This window comes from Spermophilus citellus (genome assembly GCF_964194105.1).
Source record: "Spermophilus citellus genome assembly, chromosome: 6".
NCBI lineage: Eukaryota > Metazoa > Chordata > Mammalia > Rodentia > Sciuridae > Spermophilus > Spermophilus citellus.
Window position 1 is genome coordinate 21,871,651 of NC_138187.1, and position 16,156 is coordinate 21,887,806.

Consider the following 16,156-nt stretch of genomic DNA (forward strand, 5'->3'; position numbering starts at 1 on the left):
TGGAGTGCAGATGGCTGTCAGAATGTCCCATTTATTTTTCTTCTCTCCAGAACTAAGGAGACACTAGCCACAGGCCATTTCATGAGCGTCATCAACATTTTGATGCAGCTGCGAAAAGTCTGCAATCATCCAAATCTATTTGACCCTCGACCTGTTACCTCTCCCTTCATCACCCCAGGTATCTGCTTCAGCACCGCCTCTCTGGTGCTAAGGGCCACTGATGTCCACCCGCTCCAGGTAAGTAGTTGCCCCCAAGGTGGTTGGCCCTTACCTCAGTCTCAGACCTCTTTTCTTTGGAGTCTGACCTTTGTATCCTTACTTATTCCTTCATTACCCTCACTTCATTGTTTTCTAGCCATGTGACTTTTGGCAAATTTATTAACCTCTGTGTCTGGGTTTTTTTTTTTTTTTACCTTTCAAAACAGAGATTGTAAGGCCTACTGTGTTGCAGTGTGTTTGAGAATTGAATTAATATTTTTGGAAGTGCCAGGACCTGTAGTACTGGCATACTTATAGATGTTTTGTAGATGTTTTATTTTTCGTACTGCTTTCCACTTTTTAACACATTCCCTCCTCCCAATTTTCTTTTTGTTGCTGTGATGAAATACATTTAATAGAATTTACTGTCTTTTCCATTTTAAGTAATATGTTTCAGTGGCATTCAGTACATTTACATTGTTGTGCACTTATCACCACCATCTATTTCTTTGATTTTCCCGAATTAAAATACTCCATACTTGGGGCTGGGGATGTGGCTCAAGCGGTAGCGCGCTCGCCTGGCATGCGTGCAGCCTGGGTTCGATCCTCAGCACCACATACCAACAAAGATGTTGTGTCCACCGAGAACTAAAAAATAAATATTAAAAATTCTCTCTCTCTCTCTCTCTCTCCCCCCCCCCTGTCTCTTTAAAAAAAAAAAATACTCCATACTTGTTAAACAATTACAGTCCCTTTCCTCTTCCCAGCCTCTGGCATCCAACATTCTATTCTCTGTTTCTATGAATTTGACTAGTCAGGGTGTTTGGGAATTATAAAGTACTCATTCTTGGCAGCTTGTTTACTTGGCATGACATCTTCAAGGTTCGTCCATGTTGTAACGTGTAAAATTTTTCTTTAAAGAATACATAATATTCCGTTGTGTGACTGTACTACATGTTTATCTGTTTATTTCTTAATGAACAATTGGATTGTTTGAACCTTTTGACTTGTGAATAATGCTGTTATGATTATAGGTGCACACGTCCCTGCTTTCAATTTTTTGAGGACATATGACCAAAAGTAGAATTACTATATCATATGGTGATTCTATTTCTGATTTTTATTTATTTATTTATTGAGGAATTCCCTTACTGTTTTTTTATAGCAACTGGACATTTTACATTCCCACCAGTGGTGTACAAGAGTTCTATGGCGCATGCCTGTAATCCCAGTGGCTTGGGAGGCTGAGGCAAGAGGACCCCAAGTTCAAAGCCAGCCTCAGCAATTTAGTGAGGCTCTTAGCAACTCAGCAAGACCCTGTTTCAAACAGCAACAACAACAACAAAAAACAAACTGATGGAGATGTGGCTCAGTGGTTAAGTATCTCTGGGTTCAATTCCTGCAATAAAAAAAAAAAAAGAGTTCTAATTTATGGACACAATACCTCATTTCACTTATTTATTTATTTTTTTAACAAATACCTTTATTTTGTTGATTTTCCTTTTTTATGTGGTGCTGAGGATTGAACCCAGTGCCTCACACGTGTGAGGCAAGCACTCTACCGTTGAGCCACAATACCAGCCCCATTTCACTTATTTTTAATGTGGTGCTGAGGGTCGAACCCAGTGTCTCACACATGCTGGGCAAGCACTCTTCAATTGAGCTACAATCCCAGCCCCAAAGGATATTTTTCGATAATGACTATGTTAGTGTGCGTGAAATAGTATTTCATTGTGGTTTTTATTAGCATTTCCTTAATGATTATTGGTGTTCAGTATCTTCTTGTGTTTATTGGCCATTTATATGTCGTCTATGGAGAAATGTCTGTTCAGGACCTTTACTGATTGTTTTCAAACCAGGTTATTTTTTTTTTGTTGTTATTATTCTTTGTGTTCTTTGGAAAATGACTCAATTTGGATCTATGATTTGCAGATATCATTCCAGTCCATGGATTGCTATTTCATTCTGTTGATGCCATCCACCAATGCACAAAAGTTTTACATTTTGATATAACCTATCAGTTTATTTTTTCGTTGCATGTGCTTTTGATGTCATATCCAAGAAATCATGGCCAAATTGGTCCCTTTGACACCATGTTTTGTGTTCCTTTTTGTGGCAGCGGATAGATATGGGTCGGTTTGACCTTATTGGCCTGGAGGGTCGTGTTTCTCGATATGAAGCTGATACGTTTCTGCCCCGGCACCGCCTCTCTCGCCGAGTACTGCTAGAGGTGGCCACTGCTCCTGACCCTCCTCCCCGGCCCAAGCCAGTCAAGATGAAGGTCAACAGGTACCAGGACTAAGGAATAAGGGGATGGGTTCTTAGAAAAAGTGACTACAGCAGGCTAGAAGGGTTTGGGATAGAAAAGAAGTGTTGGAGACTAGGCTAGAATGTTTATATGGGAAAAGAATAAAGTATTATGGAGGGATTAGGGAAGAAAATAACTAGAAGAGGGTTCTGGGAGTGGTTCCTATGTTTGTCACTGATATTTTTATTTGCCCTCTGTCTTTGCTTGCTGCTTTCTGATCATTTTGGATTTCTTTCCCTTGTTCTTCTTTGGGTCTCTTTTTCTTTCCCCTCTTTGCTCTTATAATCTTTCTGCCTCATCTTTCTTCCTTTCTTTTGCTGTTTCTTTTTCCCCCTCTACCCCCTTGATTTTTCCTCATAGGATGCTGCAGCCAATGCCCAAGCAAGAAGGCCGCACGGTGGTGGTGGTGAACAGCCCACGGACGCCCCTTGGCCCTGTCCCAGTCCGACCCCCTCCAGGCCCTGAGTTCTCAGCCCAGCCTCCCCCTGGCCCAACCCCCCCAGTACTGCCAGCACCACTGATGATGTCAGCCTCACCTGCTGGACCCCCGCTTGTTCCTGCATCCCGACCCCCTGGACCTGTTCTTTTGCCTCCCCTGCAGCCAAACAGTGGTCCTCTCCCCCAGGGTGAGTTGAAAGGGAGCCAAGGGTTATGAGTGGAATGGTACTTCAGGAAGATTGTTCTGACTAGGGAAGAAGTAATGCAATGAGTTTGAGGACCTGGTTGGGAAGAAGTGGGTGTGGTATTTCATAGGCTAAAAGGGGAAGTATGGAGGCTTCTGGGACCAGGCTAAGGCTTTAGTGAGGATATTTCTGACAGGTATTTGGTTTGTATCTACAGTTTTGCCATCCCCCTTGGGAGTCCTGAGTGGGACCTCACGGCCTCCCACACCAACCCTGTCCCTGAAGCCGGCCCCACCTGCCCCAGTTCGTCTGAGCCCCGTCCCACCCCCAGGCTCCTCCAGTCTGTTGAAGCCCCTTACAGTGCCGCCAGGCTATACCTTCTCTCCTGCTGCTGCAACAACCACCTCTACCACTACGGCGACTGCTACCACCACATCAGTGCCAGCTCCAAATCCTGCACCACAGCGCCTGATCCTGTCTCCTGATATGCAGGCCCGTCTGCCCTGTAAGTTCCCAGGACTCTGGTGGTGAGGGACTTGAAATGGGAGGAAGATTTATATTTGAGGGAATGAGAGAATAAAAGATATGTTAGGTGTTTTGTCAGACACTGGTAAATCATGAGTAAGACTCCTTAAGGAGTTTACAGTCTGGTCAGGGAGGTGACCATGGGTAGGTAAATAGTGATAAGCCTACCAATAAAGTATTTGTGGGGCTAGCGATATAGTTCATTGATAGAGTACTTGATTAGTGTGCCTAAGGCACAAGGCCCTTTAATCCACAGCACTGCAAAACAAAATGCAAAAAAACAACAAAAACTGAGGGTAAAAGGACATGATCAATTCAGTCTTGATAGTGTGCCATTAGAGAATATAAAGAAAGTTCTTAACCAAATAAGTGGGATTGGAAGAATCAGTACCTCAATAACCGAAAGGCTGTAGGTGGGGGCTTCGGTTGTTTGGACATGGTAAATTGTGGAGAAATTAGAGACTTATTTGTGTATGTGCTTCAGGGGGTTCTGAGAAATGATGTTGAACAATGTGAACCCTGTGAACAATATGACCTTCTCTATTTGTAGCAGGTGAAGTTGTCAGCATTGGGCAGTTGGCTTCACTGGCACAACGTCCAGTGGCAAGTGCTGGGGGAAGCAAACCTCTCACCTTCCAAATCCAGGGCAACAAGCTCACTTTGACTGGTGCCCAGGTGCGCCAGCTTGCTGTGGGGCAGCCCCGCCCGCTGCAAAGTAGGTAAAACCCACCCCCTGTCCTGCCCTTTTCCTTCTCTTCTCTGTCCCTTTTTTTTGTGGCTCTTTTTAGATGTCAGCCTTTATGTTTCTTTTTCTAGCTTTTAGTTGGTGGGGCCAAGGGGAATGGTTGGAAAAGGGGTCTTTTGATTAAAAATAGGAAAAAGGTCCTTTTAAAGACATAATTCCCTGTTTTTTCCCTTTCTTGCTCTTGCCTCGGCCCTCCTGATAGCTGCTTCTCTCTCTTTCTCTTTTCCCTTAACCCAGGGAATGTGGTGCACTTGGTGTCAGCAGGGGGGCAGCACCACCTCATCAGCCAGCCTGCCCATGTGGCCCTCATCCAGGCCGTGGCCCCGACCCCTGGCCCCACCCCTGTCTCTGTGCTGCCTTCTTCGACCCCCAGCACCACCCCTGCCCCCACTGGCCTCAGCCTTCCGCTTGCTGCTAACCAGGGTGAGGCTCCTGGCCTTCTTACTTAGCCCTTGCTGGCCTTGGTCCTTCCAGACATGTCCTGGGCTATTGTCTGTCCAGCCTTCCCTTGTTGTTTTCCCTTGCCAGCATCTTCAGTATCTGTCTGCCACCCTCTCCTGCCCCTTTTGGGGACTTCTTCCATCCTTTGGGTGTCTTGTTTTTTTTCTACCTTCCTCTCAATGTAGCTTCCTCTTGCAGTGCCACCATCCATGGTGAATAACACAGGCGTGGTGAAGATCGTAGTGAGACAGGCCCCTAGGGATGGACTGACTCCTGTTCCACCACTGGCACCAGCACCCAGGCCTGCGAGTTCTGGGCTTCAAGCTGCATTGACTCCACGCCCCACATTAAGCCCTGGTCGGCTATCCACACCTACCCTGGGTACTGCCCGGGCCCCCATACCTGCGCCCACTCTGGTGAGGCCCCTTCTCAAGCTGGTCCACAGTCCTTCGCCTGATGTCAGTGGTGAGTCCAGATTACTGATGCCAGGAATAGAGATGCGATGGGGTGGGTGGTCTTGAAGGTTTCTTGGTCACAACAGAGCCCCTTGTTATCAGCATGCTACCTTAATTTGCACTGGGCTCCAGAGTGGGCTGCCCAAACCCTAACTTAATTCCAAGATAAATTTATTGCCTTTTGAAGGAGAGGAAATAAAGTTGTCCTGTTCTTTTAATTTTTGGTGTTATGTTGTGGGAGTGGTGGCTTTCTGGGAAATAGGTTAAGTTTGACGTAAGAGATCAGGAAAGTAATTTTAGAGCTAATTTGTCCTCTGTCTCCACAGCTTCAGCACCCGGAGCTGCTCCCATGACCATCTCTTCTTCTCTCCATGTGCCATCCTCACTTCCTGGGCCAGCCTCTTCTCCAATGCCAATTCCCAACTCCTCTCCCCTAGCTAGTCCTGTGCCCTCTACAGTTTCAGTTCCACTGTCATCTTCACTCCCCATCTCTGTTCCTACCACGCTTCCCACCTCAGCCTCAGCTCCACTAACCATCCCCATTTCAGCCCCCTTGCCTGTTTCGGCTTCAGGCCCAACTCTCCTGACCAATGTGACTCCAGCACTGGCACCCGTTGTTTCAGTGTCTCCTGGACCTCCCTCTTTGGCACCAGCTGGGGCTTCCCCAACAGCATCAGCCTTGACTCTAGGTTTGGCTACAACTCCAGCCCTGTCCCCACCTCAGACACCTGGTCACCCTTTGTTGTTGGCTCCCACCTCTTCACATGTTCCAGGGTTAAACTCATCCGTGGCGCCAGCATGTTCCCCTGTCCTGGTGCCAGCTTCAGCTCTGGCCAATCCCTTTTCGGCTGCGCCAAATCCAGCTCCTGCTCAGGCTTCCCTTCTGGCTCCAGCACCTTCTGCATCTCAGGCTTTAGCCACCACTCTGGCTCCTATGGTGGCTCCACAGACAGCAATCCTGGGTCCTCCAGCTTCTTCTCTGGCTCCTCTTCCAGTCCTGGCTCCATCGCAGACTCCAGTTCCAGTTATGGCTCCATCACCAACGCCAGGAACCCCATTAGTCTCATCCTCACTGGTGCCAGCTCCACCTTCTGTGTTGGCTTCATCATCAACTCAAACTATGGTACCAGCCCCCGTTCCATCACCTCTCTCAAGCCTGGCTTCTACACAGACACTGGCTCTAGCCCCAGCTTTAGCATCCACTCTGGGTGCCTCGTCTCCATCTCAGACACACTCTTTAGGAACAGGGAACCTTCAAGGGCCCTTTCCAGCCCAGACATTATCATTGACTCCAGCATCATCCCTGGTACCTACTCCAGCCCAGACACTGCCTTTGGCACCAGGAACACCACTGGGTTCAACTCAGACGTTGTCTCTGGCTCCAGCTTCTCCGATGGGCTTGGCCCCAGCCCACACGCTGACTTTGGCTCCAGCAACATCATCTGCTCCACTCCTGGCCCCAGCTTCAGTGCAGACACTGACTTTGAGCCCTGCCCCAGTTCCTGTGCCCACCCTGGGTCCTGCTACAGCTCAGACCCTGGCGCTGGCCCCAGCCTCAACACAGGCCCCAGCTTCCCAGGCATCTTCCCTTGTGGTTTCGGCTTCTGGTGCCGCTTCCTTGCCTGTCACCATGGTAAACCGGCTGCCTGTTCCCAAGGATGAGCCTGACACACTGACATTGCGCTCTGGTCCCCCCAGTCCTCCCTCCACTGCTACCTCGTTCAGTGGCCCCCGACCTCGACGCCAGCCCCCCCCACCACCTCGTTCCCCTTTCTATCTGGTAAGTTTATTTTCCCAGATAAAGAAATAGAAAATTGGTTTTCTTTGATGTGTTGGTAAATTGGATAGAACAGAATAATGTCACTTTTAACCTGGTAAATTGGAAAGCCTAGTGTTAATGTAGCAAGTGCTTGAGTGACATTTGGGTAAGTCCCTACTCTTTCTTGGGTTTGTACCCTTATCTGTAAAGTGGGAATGTTAATTCATGTCCTACCATTCTCAGTGGTGAGTAAGGACCAAGGGGTAGAGGTTTGGTTGTTGCTTGCTCATTTTTTTTTCTTTGTCTTTTTGGTGCTGGGGATTGAATCCAAGGCCTCATGCATGCTAAGCATGCGCTGTACCACTGAACTATATCCCTACCCTTTGAACGTGTTTTGTTTACTTTTATTTTTTTGTGGGAGGGTCCCACTGCGTTGCACAGGCTAACCTTGAACTCCTGGGCTCAAGAGATCCCTCTTCCTCAGTTTCCCTAGTAACTCGGACTACAGGTGCACACATTTATCACACTTGGCTCTTTGAATGTAACTTCCCCCCCAAACTCCCTCCTGTACTGGGAGTTAAACCCAAGATTACCTCATGCATGTTAGGCAAACCCTCTGCCAGGGCTGGGGATGTAGCTCAGTGGTAGCACACTATGTTTGCCTTTGGACTCATATATATACAGTTTTGGAATGACTTCTTTCTCTTAGCATGATTTTTTGAGAGTCACCTGTGTTGTTGCATATGTTAGTATTTTGTTTCTTTTTATTGTTGAATAATATCCCTTTGTATGGATGTACTACATTTTATGCATTCATTCATCAGTTGATGGAGACTTCAGATTATTTGTTTTGCTGTTTTAAATAATGCTTCTATGACTATTTCATATACAAGTTTTTGTATGAACATAGATTTTTAATTTTTCTTAGATATAGATTAAGGAAAAGAATTGCTAGTTATATGGTAACTGTTTAACTGTTTTGAGGAATTGCCAAAGTGGCTACACTGTTTGATATTCTTACCCACTGTCTGAGAGTTTCAATTTCTCCACATTTTCACCAACATCTACTTTTTTTTTTTTTTTAATTACAGCCATCCTAGTGGGTTTGAAGTGGAATCTCATTGTGTTTTTGATTTACATTTTCCTGTTGGCTAATGCTGAGCATCTTTTCATGTGGTTTTGGCCATTTGTGTATCTTTGAAGAAATATCTATTCAGATCTTTTGGCATTTTTAAATAGAGAATTTGACTTAATATTGAGTTGTAAAAATTCTTTTAATATTCTGGTTGCAAGTCCCCTTTCAAATGTCTGGTTTGCAAATATTTTCTTTTACTACTGTTTTTCCCTCTATTAGGACATTTTTCATTCCTCACTTAGTACCTCAAGCTAAGGAATAAAGCTTAAGATAGCAGTCAGAAAGAAATATTTGGGGCATTGCACTGCTTTTTCAAGAACAGATACTGTTCATTTTATGTGGATCTTGGTAGTTTCAATGAAGACATTAATTATGCAAATGTAAAACTACAAGCATGGTAAGTGCTTTTACAAAGGAGAATTAGGTGGTTTTATAGACTGTGAAACTGGAAGCCACAGAGATGAAAAAAAATTGAATCAAAGTCATACAGGTCTTGTGACTGCCTTTTTTCCTCTCCTGAATATATGGTTAGCAGTTTCTATCCTACCCCATTTCATTCTGGTTCTTGGCAAAAATCTGCTGTGGATTTGATTAACCTGTTTATTTCTGGGTCAGTGATTTGAAGAAGGCTTCTTTTTTTTTTTATGGTGCTGGGGATTGAACCCAGGGCCATGTGCATGTGAGGCCTGGGCTATATCCCCAGCCCAAGGCTTTTTTTTATTATTATTATTATTTCAGTGCTGGGATTGAACATGCTAAGCAGGTGTTTCACTACTGAGCCACACCCCCAGCCCAAGGAAGCCTTCTAATGTTTTGGACCCACAAGAAGATGAATTGAGTTCAATGTTACATAGGAAAGTTCTCACAAATCATCTGTGTTACAATCTGTTGGATATTCAGATCTTTTTTTTTTTTTTTTTAAGAGAGAGAGAGAATCTTAATATTTATTTTTTTTAGTTTTTGGCGGACACAACATCTTTGTTTGTATGTGGTGCTGAGGATCGAACCCGGGCCGCACGCATGCCAGGCGAGCGTGCTACTGCTTGCGCCACATCCCCAGCCCTGGATATTCAGATCTTAATTTTGAATATTCAGGCATTCTGCTTTGGTAGCATACAGGGAAAGATGAGTTATATTTTGTAGAGAGAGGTTTATTTTATGTAACATTAAGAAAGGAATACTTGTCATTAACAGCTTGGATAACTTCAAAAAATATAGTATAACTTTTTGGATCTCATGGTTTCTGTTTCCACTTGGGAAGAACCATCAGGTTTTCCGTAATTTTTTTTTTTTTTTTTTAAATGAACTCTTGGGGATACTGATTACATTCTCGGTTTTGTTCCCCATCCCTAGGAGTCTCTGGAGGAAAAGCGGAAGCGGCAGAGGTCTGAACGCCTGGAACGGATTTTCCAACTTAGTGAGGCTCATGGGGCCCTGGCACCTGTGTATGGGACTGAAGTCCTGGATTTCTGTACCCTGCCCCAACCTGTTGCCAGCCCCATCGGCCCTCGTTCTCCTGGCCCCAGCCACCCCACCTTTTGGACTTATACAGAGGCTGCCCACCGGGCTGTACTGTTTCCCCAGCAGCGACTAGACCAGCTGTCAGAAATCATTGAGAGGTTGGCAGGGCTAAGTCCTAATGGGGAGTGGATATAGAGGTTAGGGCTGGTGAAGGTGCTAACTTTTGGGATTTTTCAGAGTCCCATTTTTTACACTGCTTGCCTTCTTCCTTTTCACAGGTTCATCTTTGTCATGCCTCCTGTGGAGGCACCTCCCCCTTCCCTGCATGCCTGCCACCCACCTCCTTGGCTGGCTCCTCGGCAGGCAGCCTTCCAGGAGCAATTGGCCTGTGAGCTCTGGCCCCGGGCTCGTCCTTTGCACCGTATTGTATGTAACATGCGCACCCAGTTCCCTGACTTGAGACTCATCCAGTATGATTGCGGTGAGTTCATTGGCTAGTGCAGGACCGTTGACCTCTTATAGCAGGACTGTTACATCAGAGGAGACTACCACACATGTCCCTCAGAATTTCTGTACATTATAGGCAGTTTTTTAGATTATGCTTATAAGCAAAATGGAGAATTGTAGGCTCTTTAATGGATTTATGGCATTCATGAATTTAACTTCCTTGAAAGTATGTACTGCTATTTCATTTATGCTCACAGTGATTGTTTTGTGAACATTTATCATATTTTACAAATTATTTGGGACCCAATATTGAGTGAGTCTACATAGCATAGTTTTTAAATTTATGGGGAAAAGGTATTTGGTGGTAAATAATTTGCCAGGTATGGTTGGCATACACCTATAATCCAGCAACTTGGGAAAACTAAGGCAGGAGAATCACAAGTTTGAGGCCAGCTTTAGCAACTTAGTGAGACCCTGTCTCAAAAATAAGAATTGGGGATATAACTCAGTGCTCCTGGGTTTAATTCCTAGTATCAAAATAAAAAATAACAGTTCATTTTGGTTTGAGAAGAGGAAAGGACCTTTGTATTGGATAAAATGCATTTGACTGCAAGTAAAAATCAACTAAGAGTGAATTAAACCACAGGAGCATTTACTATTTAATGAGAAATGTTGGTGTGTTTTTGGTTCAGCAGCTTACTATCTTCACTGACCCTAGGACCTTTTAATTTTTCTACCTTGCCTACCATCGTTGGTTTTTATCTTTTTATTCTGCTTGTTTCTTCAAGTTATTGAGATGACTTTTATTGCTCCAGGTAGCTTAGCAGTCCTCTAAACAGAAACTAAGGGTTTGAAATAAAAACACTTATTTCTAGTGAGTCTTTTTTTTTTTTTTTTTTTTTTTTTTTTGAGTAGGGGGAAGGCCCTGTCAGGTGACTTTACTTCATAACACATGGTTCATACTGAGCCACGAAAACAGGGCAATCACTGACAAAGGTGAACAGCAAAGAACAACCATGGTTTATTTAGACCAGTCATGATTTATTTTCTGTGGTTGGATTGGGGCTTGCAACCCCTGGGATCAAAGAATCTCTGCCAGGTGTCCACAATGTTTATCAGGTTCTATTCCAAAAAATGGCTGTTGAATCATAGTGATTAGTTTTTGCCATAAATCTGGAGATATTTTTATAAGAACATATTTGGAGGTTTCCTTTATCTTAGAATGTTAGAAAACAAGAAATTTTATTCGTATATGTGCAATAAATGTTTTTTTGGGGGGTGGCGGAGTACCAAGGATTGAACTTGGGTGCTTAACCACTGAGCCACATCCCCAGTCTTTTTTTTTTTTTTAACTTTTGAAAAAAAATGTTATTGGGCTTGGGTTGTAGCTCAGTGGTAGAGTGCTCATCTAGCACATGTGAGGCCCTGGGTTCAATCCTCAGCACCACATTAAAAAATAGGTATTAATTTTTTTTTTTTTTTTTTTTTTTTTGAGACAGGGTCTCACTAAGTTGCCTAGGGCCTTGCTAAGTTGTTGAGGCTGGCTTTGACCTTGTGATCCTCTTGCCTTAGACTTGAGCTGCTGATATTACAAGCATGTGCCACCGTGCCCAGCTCAGTAAATATTTTCCTAAACACATTTTAAACATTTGAAACCAGAGTGATGAATTGAAGGCCTTTGTTAAAAGTGGTAAAATTGGCCAGGTGCAATGACACATGCTTGTAATCCCAGCAGCTTGGGAGGCTGAGGCAGGAGGATCGGGGAGTTCAAAGCCAGCTTTAGCAACTTAGCAAGGCCTTGAGCAACTCAGCAAGACCCTGCCTCTAAATATAAAAAAAGGCCTGGGAATATGGCTGAGTAGTTGGTGGCTTAGTGCCTCCTCCTGAGCTGGTGACATATGCCACCATACCTGGCTACCCTTGATTACCTCTTAACCACAGCCTTGAGTATTCTGCCATTCCAGCTTGTAGCTAGTTCCTTGTACCCCTTCATATTTCTTCAGGAAAGTTGCAAACCTTGGCAGCACTGTTGCGGCAGCTCAAGGCAGAGGGCCACCGGGTACTCATCTTCACCCAGATGACCCGAATGCTGGATGTTTTAGAGCAGTTTCTCACCTACCATGGCCACCTCTACTTGCGTCTGGATGGGTCTACTAGAGTTGAACAGAGACAGGTAACCCAGGCATCTGTAGTCGTTTAGAGGCTCTTCAGCATCTGTCTCTTTTTCCTAAGCCTTGTGCTTCTAGAAGGGGCCCTCCTAAACCTTAGAGATTTTGGGGGAGATAAGTTTCCCAATACCGTCTTTTTCTCCTTTCCCTCTAGGCCTTGATGGAACGGTTCAATGCAGACAAACGCATATTCTGCTTCATCCTTTCGACTCGAAGTGGGGGTGTGGGCGTGAACCTGACAGGAGCAGACACTGTTGTTTTTTATGACAGCGACTGGAATCCCACCATGGATGCTCAGGCCCAGGATCGTTGTCATCGGATTGGCCAGACTCGAGATGTCCACATCTATAGGTATTACCTAGTCTTCTCTTACTTTACTGTTTTTTTTCTGAGAGGGGGTTACTTTGATATATTTGGCTGTTTATACCTGGCCTCCATCTCCTAGACTTATCAGTGAACGGACAGTAGAAGAAAACATCCTAAAAAAGGCAAATCAGAAGAGAATGTTGGGAGACATGGCCATTGAGGGAGGCAACTTCACAACAGCCTATTTTAAACAGGTACAAAGTAAGATCTTTCGGCATAAGCAGAAGAAATTGCTCTGCCAGTAGGAACTCCCCCTGCTTATTAAAGAGTTGCTGCTTTGGTCTTCACAGACTACTTTTCACCTAGTGGCACCTCTGATATTTTGGGGAGCTATCAGCCTCACAGTTGTAGACCTAGGACTAGCATTCTATTGGCTGACACTTTTCCTTCTGTCCAATAGCAGACCATCCGAGAGCTGTTTGATATGCCTCTAGAGGAGCCATCTGGCTTATCTGTATCCTCTGCCCCCGAGGAGGAAGAGGAGACTGTGGCCAGCAAGCAAACCCATATTCTGGAGCAGGTGAATGGGCAATCCTAAAATAGAGCTATGGCTTGAAGTATAACTTGTCTTTTATAAGTATGTTGACTTTGGGGGAAAGAATTGTTTCTGTTGCTTTCCAGACTATAGTCAGCCTTTGATAGTTTTAAGTTAATTAAGTTCACATTATCTAATAAGGAAAAAAACAAAACAGGATTTGTAGTTCTGAGTCCTAGGTTTGTGTTCCAGCAATGCTGTCACTTTTTTTATTTTATTTTTGAAATAGGAGTCTTGCTGTGTTTCCCAAGCTGTTCTTAAACTTTGGGCTCAAGCTATCTTCCTGCTTCAATGGTAGTGCTTCTTAATTGCATTTATTAAGCCAAATCACAAATTACTCTTTTGAGCCTTATTTTCTACCTAGTATGAATGGGAAGGAAATAGTAACTTTTAGGATTAAGTGATGTAGTGCATGTAAGAAGTACCTTGTATATGATGCAAAACTCTGTTTTCTAAGCATTGAAGCATAACAGTCTCTTAGAAAGGTTTTTTTGTTTCTTATCTGGCTGGGTGTGGCAACGCACACCTATAATCCCTGTGGCTCTGGAGGCTGAGGTCTGAGGATCATGAGTTCAAAGGCAGCCTCAGCAAAAGCGAGGCACTAAACAACTCAGTGAAACCCTGTCTCTAAGTAAAATGCAAAATAGGACTGGGGATGTGGCTGGTGGTTAAGTGCCCCTGAGTTCAATCCCTGGTACCCAAAAAAGGAAAAAAAAGTAGTATAGAGCACTATACCATTGGACTACATCCCCCACCCCACCCCCTTTTTTAAAAAAATATATTTTTAGTTATCAATGGATCTTTAATTTTTTTAAATTTAGTTTTATGTGGTACTGAGAATCGAACCCAGTGGCTCACACATGCTAGGCAAATGCTCTACCACTGAGCCCCATCCCCAACCCTTTTTTTAAATTTTGAAACAGGTTCACACTAAGTTGCCAGGCTGGTATCAAGCTTCTGATCCTCCTGTCTTAGCTTCCCTGAGTATCTGGAATTAATAAGTGTGCACCATTGCATGTGGCTGGGAAGGCTTTTGAGGACTAGGGATGTAGCTCATTGGTAGAGTACTTGGCCTAGCTGTGGGTTCAATCCCCAGCACTGCCAAAATTAAAAAATTATTCCTGGGCCCTAACTCAAAATTTACTAAATTGAAAATGATGTTGCATCTGAGCATTTTAGTTTTTCAAAGTTCTCCAGTTGTAGATAAGTATTTAAAGAATTACAGATATAAAACATCATGGAGGTGTTTTTCCCTACCAAGTGTCTTCCCTTCATTGCTGGCTATGCTCTGGGCTCATTCTCTCAGAGGTTTTTGGAGTGGTTTCCTTAGATATTCATTGTAAGGAAAGATATGCTTAGTATATTGTCCTGAGGCGTCCCAGTGCAAAAAAAAAAAAAAAAAAAAAAAAAATTATGAGTTTGGCCAGGCATGGTGGCATATGCCTGTAATCTTAATGGCTATGGGGACTGAAGCAGAGGGTTCAGCCTGGGCAATTTAGTGAGACTCTGTCTTAAAATTTTAAAAAAGGGCCAGGCCCAGTGGTGCATGCCTGTAATCCCAACAGCTCCAGAGTCTAAAGCAGGAGGATCATGAGTTCAAAGCCATCCTTTGCAATGGGGAGGCATTAAGCAACTCATTGAGACCCTGTCTCTAAATAAAAAAATAGGGCTGGGGATGTGGCTCAGTGGTCAAGTGCCCGAGTTCAATCCCTGGTACTAAAAAAAGAAAAAAGGCTGGCTGTTCAATCCCAGTACCCCTCCACATACACATAAAGTGCTGTTCAAGCCAGGCACGGTGGTGCACACCAGTAATCCCAGTGGCTCACAAGGCTGAGGCAGGAAGATCACGAGTTCAAAGCCAGCTTCAGCAATTTAGTGAGGCCCTAAGCAATCCAGGAAGATTCTGTCTCTGAATGAAATATAGAAAAAGGCTGGAGATATGTGGCTCAATGGTTAAGTGACCCTGGGTTCAATCCTAGTATCAAAGAGGGGAAAAATGCTGTTTAGATTTTTTTTTTTTTTTTTAAATCGAGAGAAAGAGAGAGAGATTTTTTAATATTTATTTTTTAGTTCTCGGCGTACACAACATCTTTGTTGGTATGTGGTGCTGAGGATCAAACCCGGGCCGCACGCATGCCAGGCGAGCGTGCTACCGCTTGAGCCACATCCCCAGCCCCCATAGATCTTTCTGTGACTACTTGTTTGTCTGTCTTTGATTAGGCAACTTTGAAGCTGACACCTAAGGAAACAAAGTAGAGTTAAGAGTCTCTCCAAAATAGTTGTTTTCCCTAGTGGGAGAGCTAGTGAAATCTATTCCATCTTAAATGAACCATTGAGTTGCTTTGGTAACTCTTGTGGTCCTAGATGGTTGAATTCTTGTGAACCTTGTTTTATGTAAACCTGGCCTCAGATTTTTGCCACAGTTAATTCCTAGGGTATAAGCTTCTTTAAGTCTTAATGTTTTTTATTTTTATTTTTCCTCTGTACACTCTTTAAAGGCATTGTGTCGGGCTGAGGATGAAGAGGATATCCGTGCTGCCACCCAGGCCAAGGCTGAACAAGTGGCTGAACTTGCAGAATTTAATGAGAATGATGGTTTTCTTGCTGGTGAGGGAGAGGAGGCTGGTCGGCCTGGGGCTGAGGATGAGGAGATGTCCAGGGCTGAGCAGGAGATTGCTGCCCTTGTAGAACAGGTCAGTGTTGAACAGACCCATTAGTTCTTGCCTTCATCCTTCGTAACTTTCCCGCCTGCACTCACGACCCTTTTATCTGTCTTCCCTGAAGATAATAGATAAGGGTGCAAGAGCCCAGGTCCTATGTTCATCACATCTGCTCTTCCCTGCAGCTGACCCCCATTGAGCGTTATGCCATGAAATTTCTGGAGGCCTCGCTTGAGGAAGTGAGCCGAGAGGAGCTTAAGCAGGCAGAAGTAAGTATCTCTGGGGGCTGAGACTTCCTGCTGATTTCTATATATTCCTTGCTCTGCTTGC

At 44.4% G+C, this 16,156-nt stretch overlaps 1 protein-coding gene across 6 annotated transcripts in view; it reads left to right on the forward strand.

Annotated features, from left to right (window-relative positions):
* Positions 1–16,156, forward strand: part of SRCAP (Snf2 related CREBBP activator protein) — a 35,242-nt gene that overhangs the window by 15,996 nt on the left and 3,090 nt on the right. For 4 of the 6 annotated variants that reach the window (XM_081298927.1, XM_081298930.1, XM_081298929.1 and 1 more), the window contains 16 exons: positions 51–237; positions 2,318–2,487; positions 2,867–3,132; positions 3,347–3,634; positions 4,205–4,369; positions 4,637–4,822; positions 5,039–5,305; positions 5,622–7,075; positions 9,543–9,808; positions 9,929–10,131; positions 12,101–12,270; positions 12,420–12,616; positions 12,711–12,825; positions 13,032–13,151; positions 15,665–15,859; positions 16,012–16,095. In XM_081298927.1, the coding sequence (XP_081155053.1) occupies positions 51–237; positions 2,318–2,487; positions 2,867–3,132; positions 3,347–3,634; positions 4,205–4,369; positions 4,637–4,822; positions 5,039–5,305; positions 5,622–7,075; positions 9,543–9,808; positions 9,929–10,131; positions 12,101–12,270; positions 12,420–12,616; positions 12,711–12,825; positions 13,032–13,151; positions 15,665–15,859; positions 16,012–16,095 (4,333 nt within the window). The remainder of the gene's footprint in view (positions 1–50; positions 238–2,317; positions 2,488–2,866; positions 3,133–3,346; positions 3,635–4,204; positions 4,370–4,636; positions 4,823–5,038; positions 5,306–5,621; positions 7,076–9,542; positions 9,809–9,928; positions 10,132–12,100; positions 12,271–12,419; positions 12,617–12,710; positions 12,826–13,031; positions 13,152–15,664; positions 15,860–16,011; positions 16,096–16,156) is intronic. The other 2 variants (XM_081298931.1, XM_081298932.1) reach the window with 1 other exon arrangement.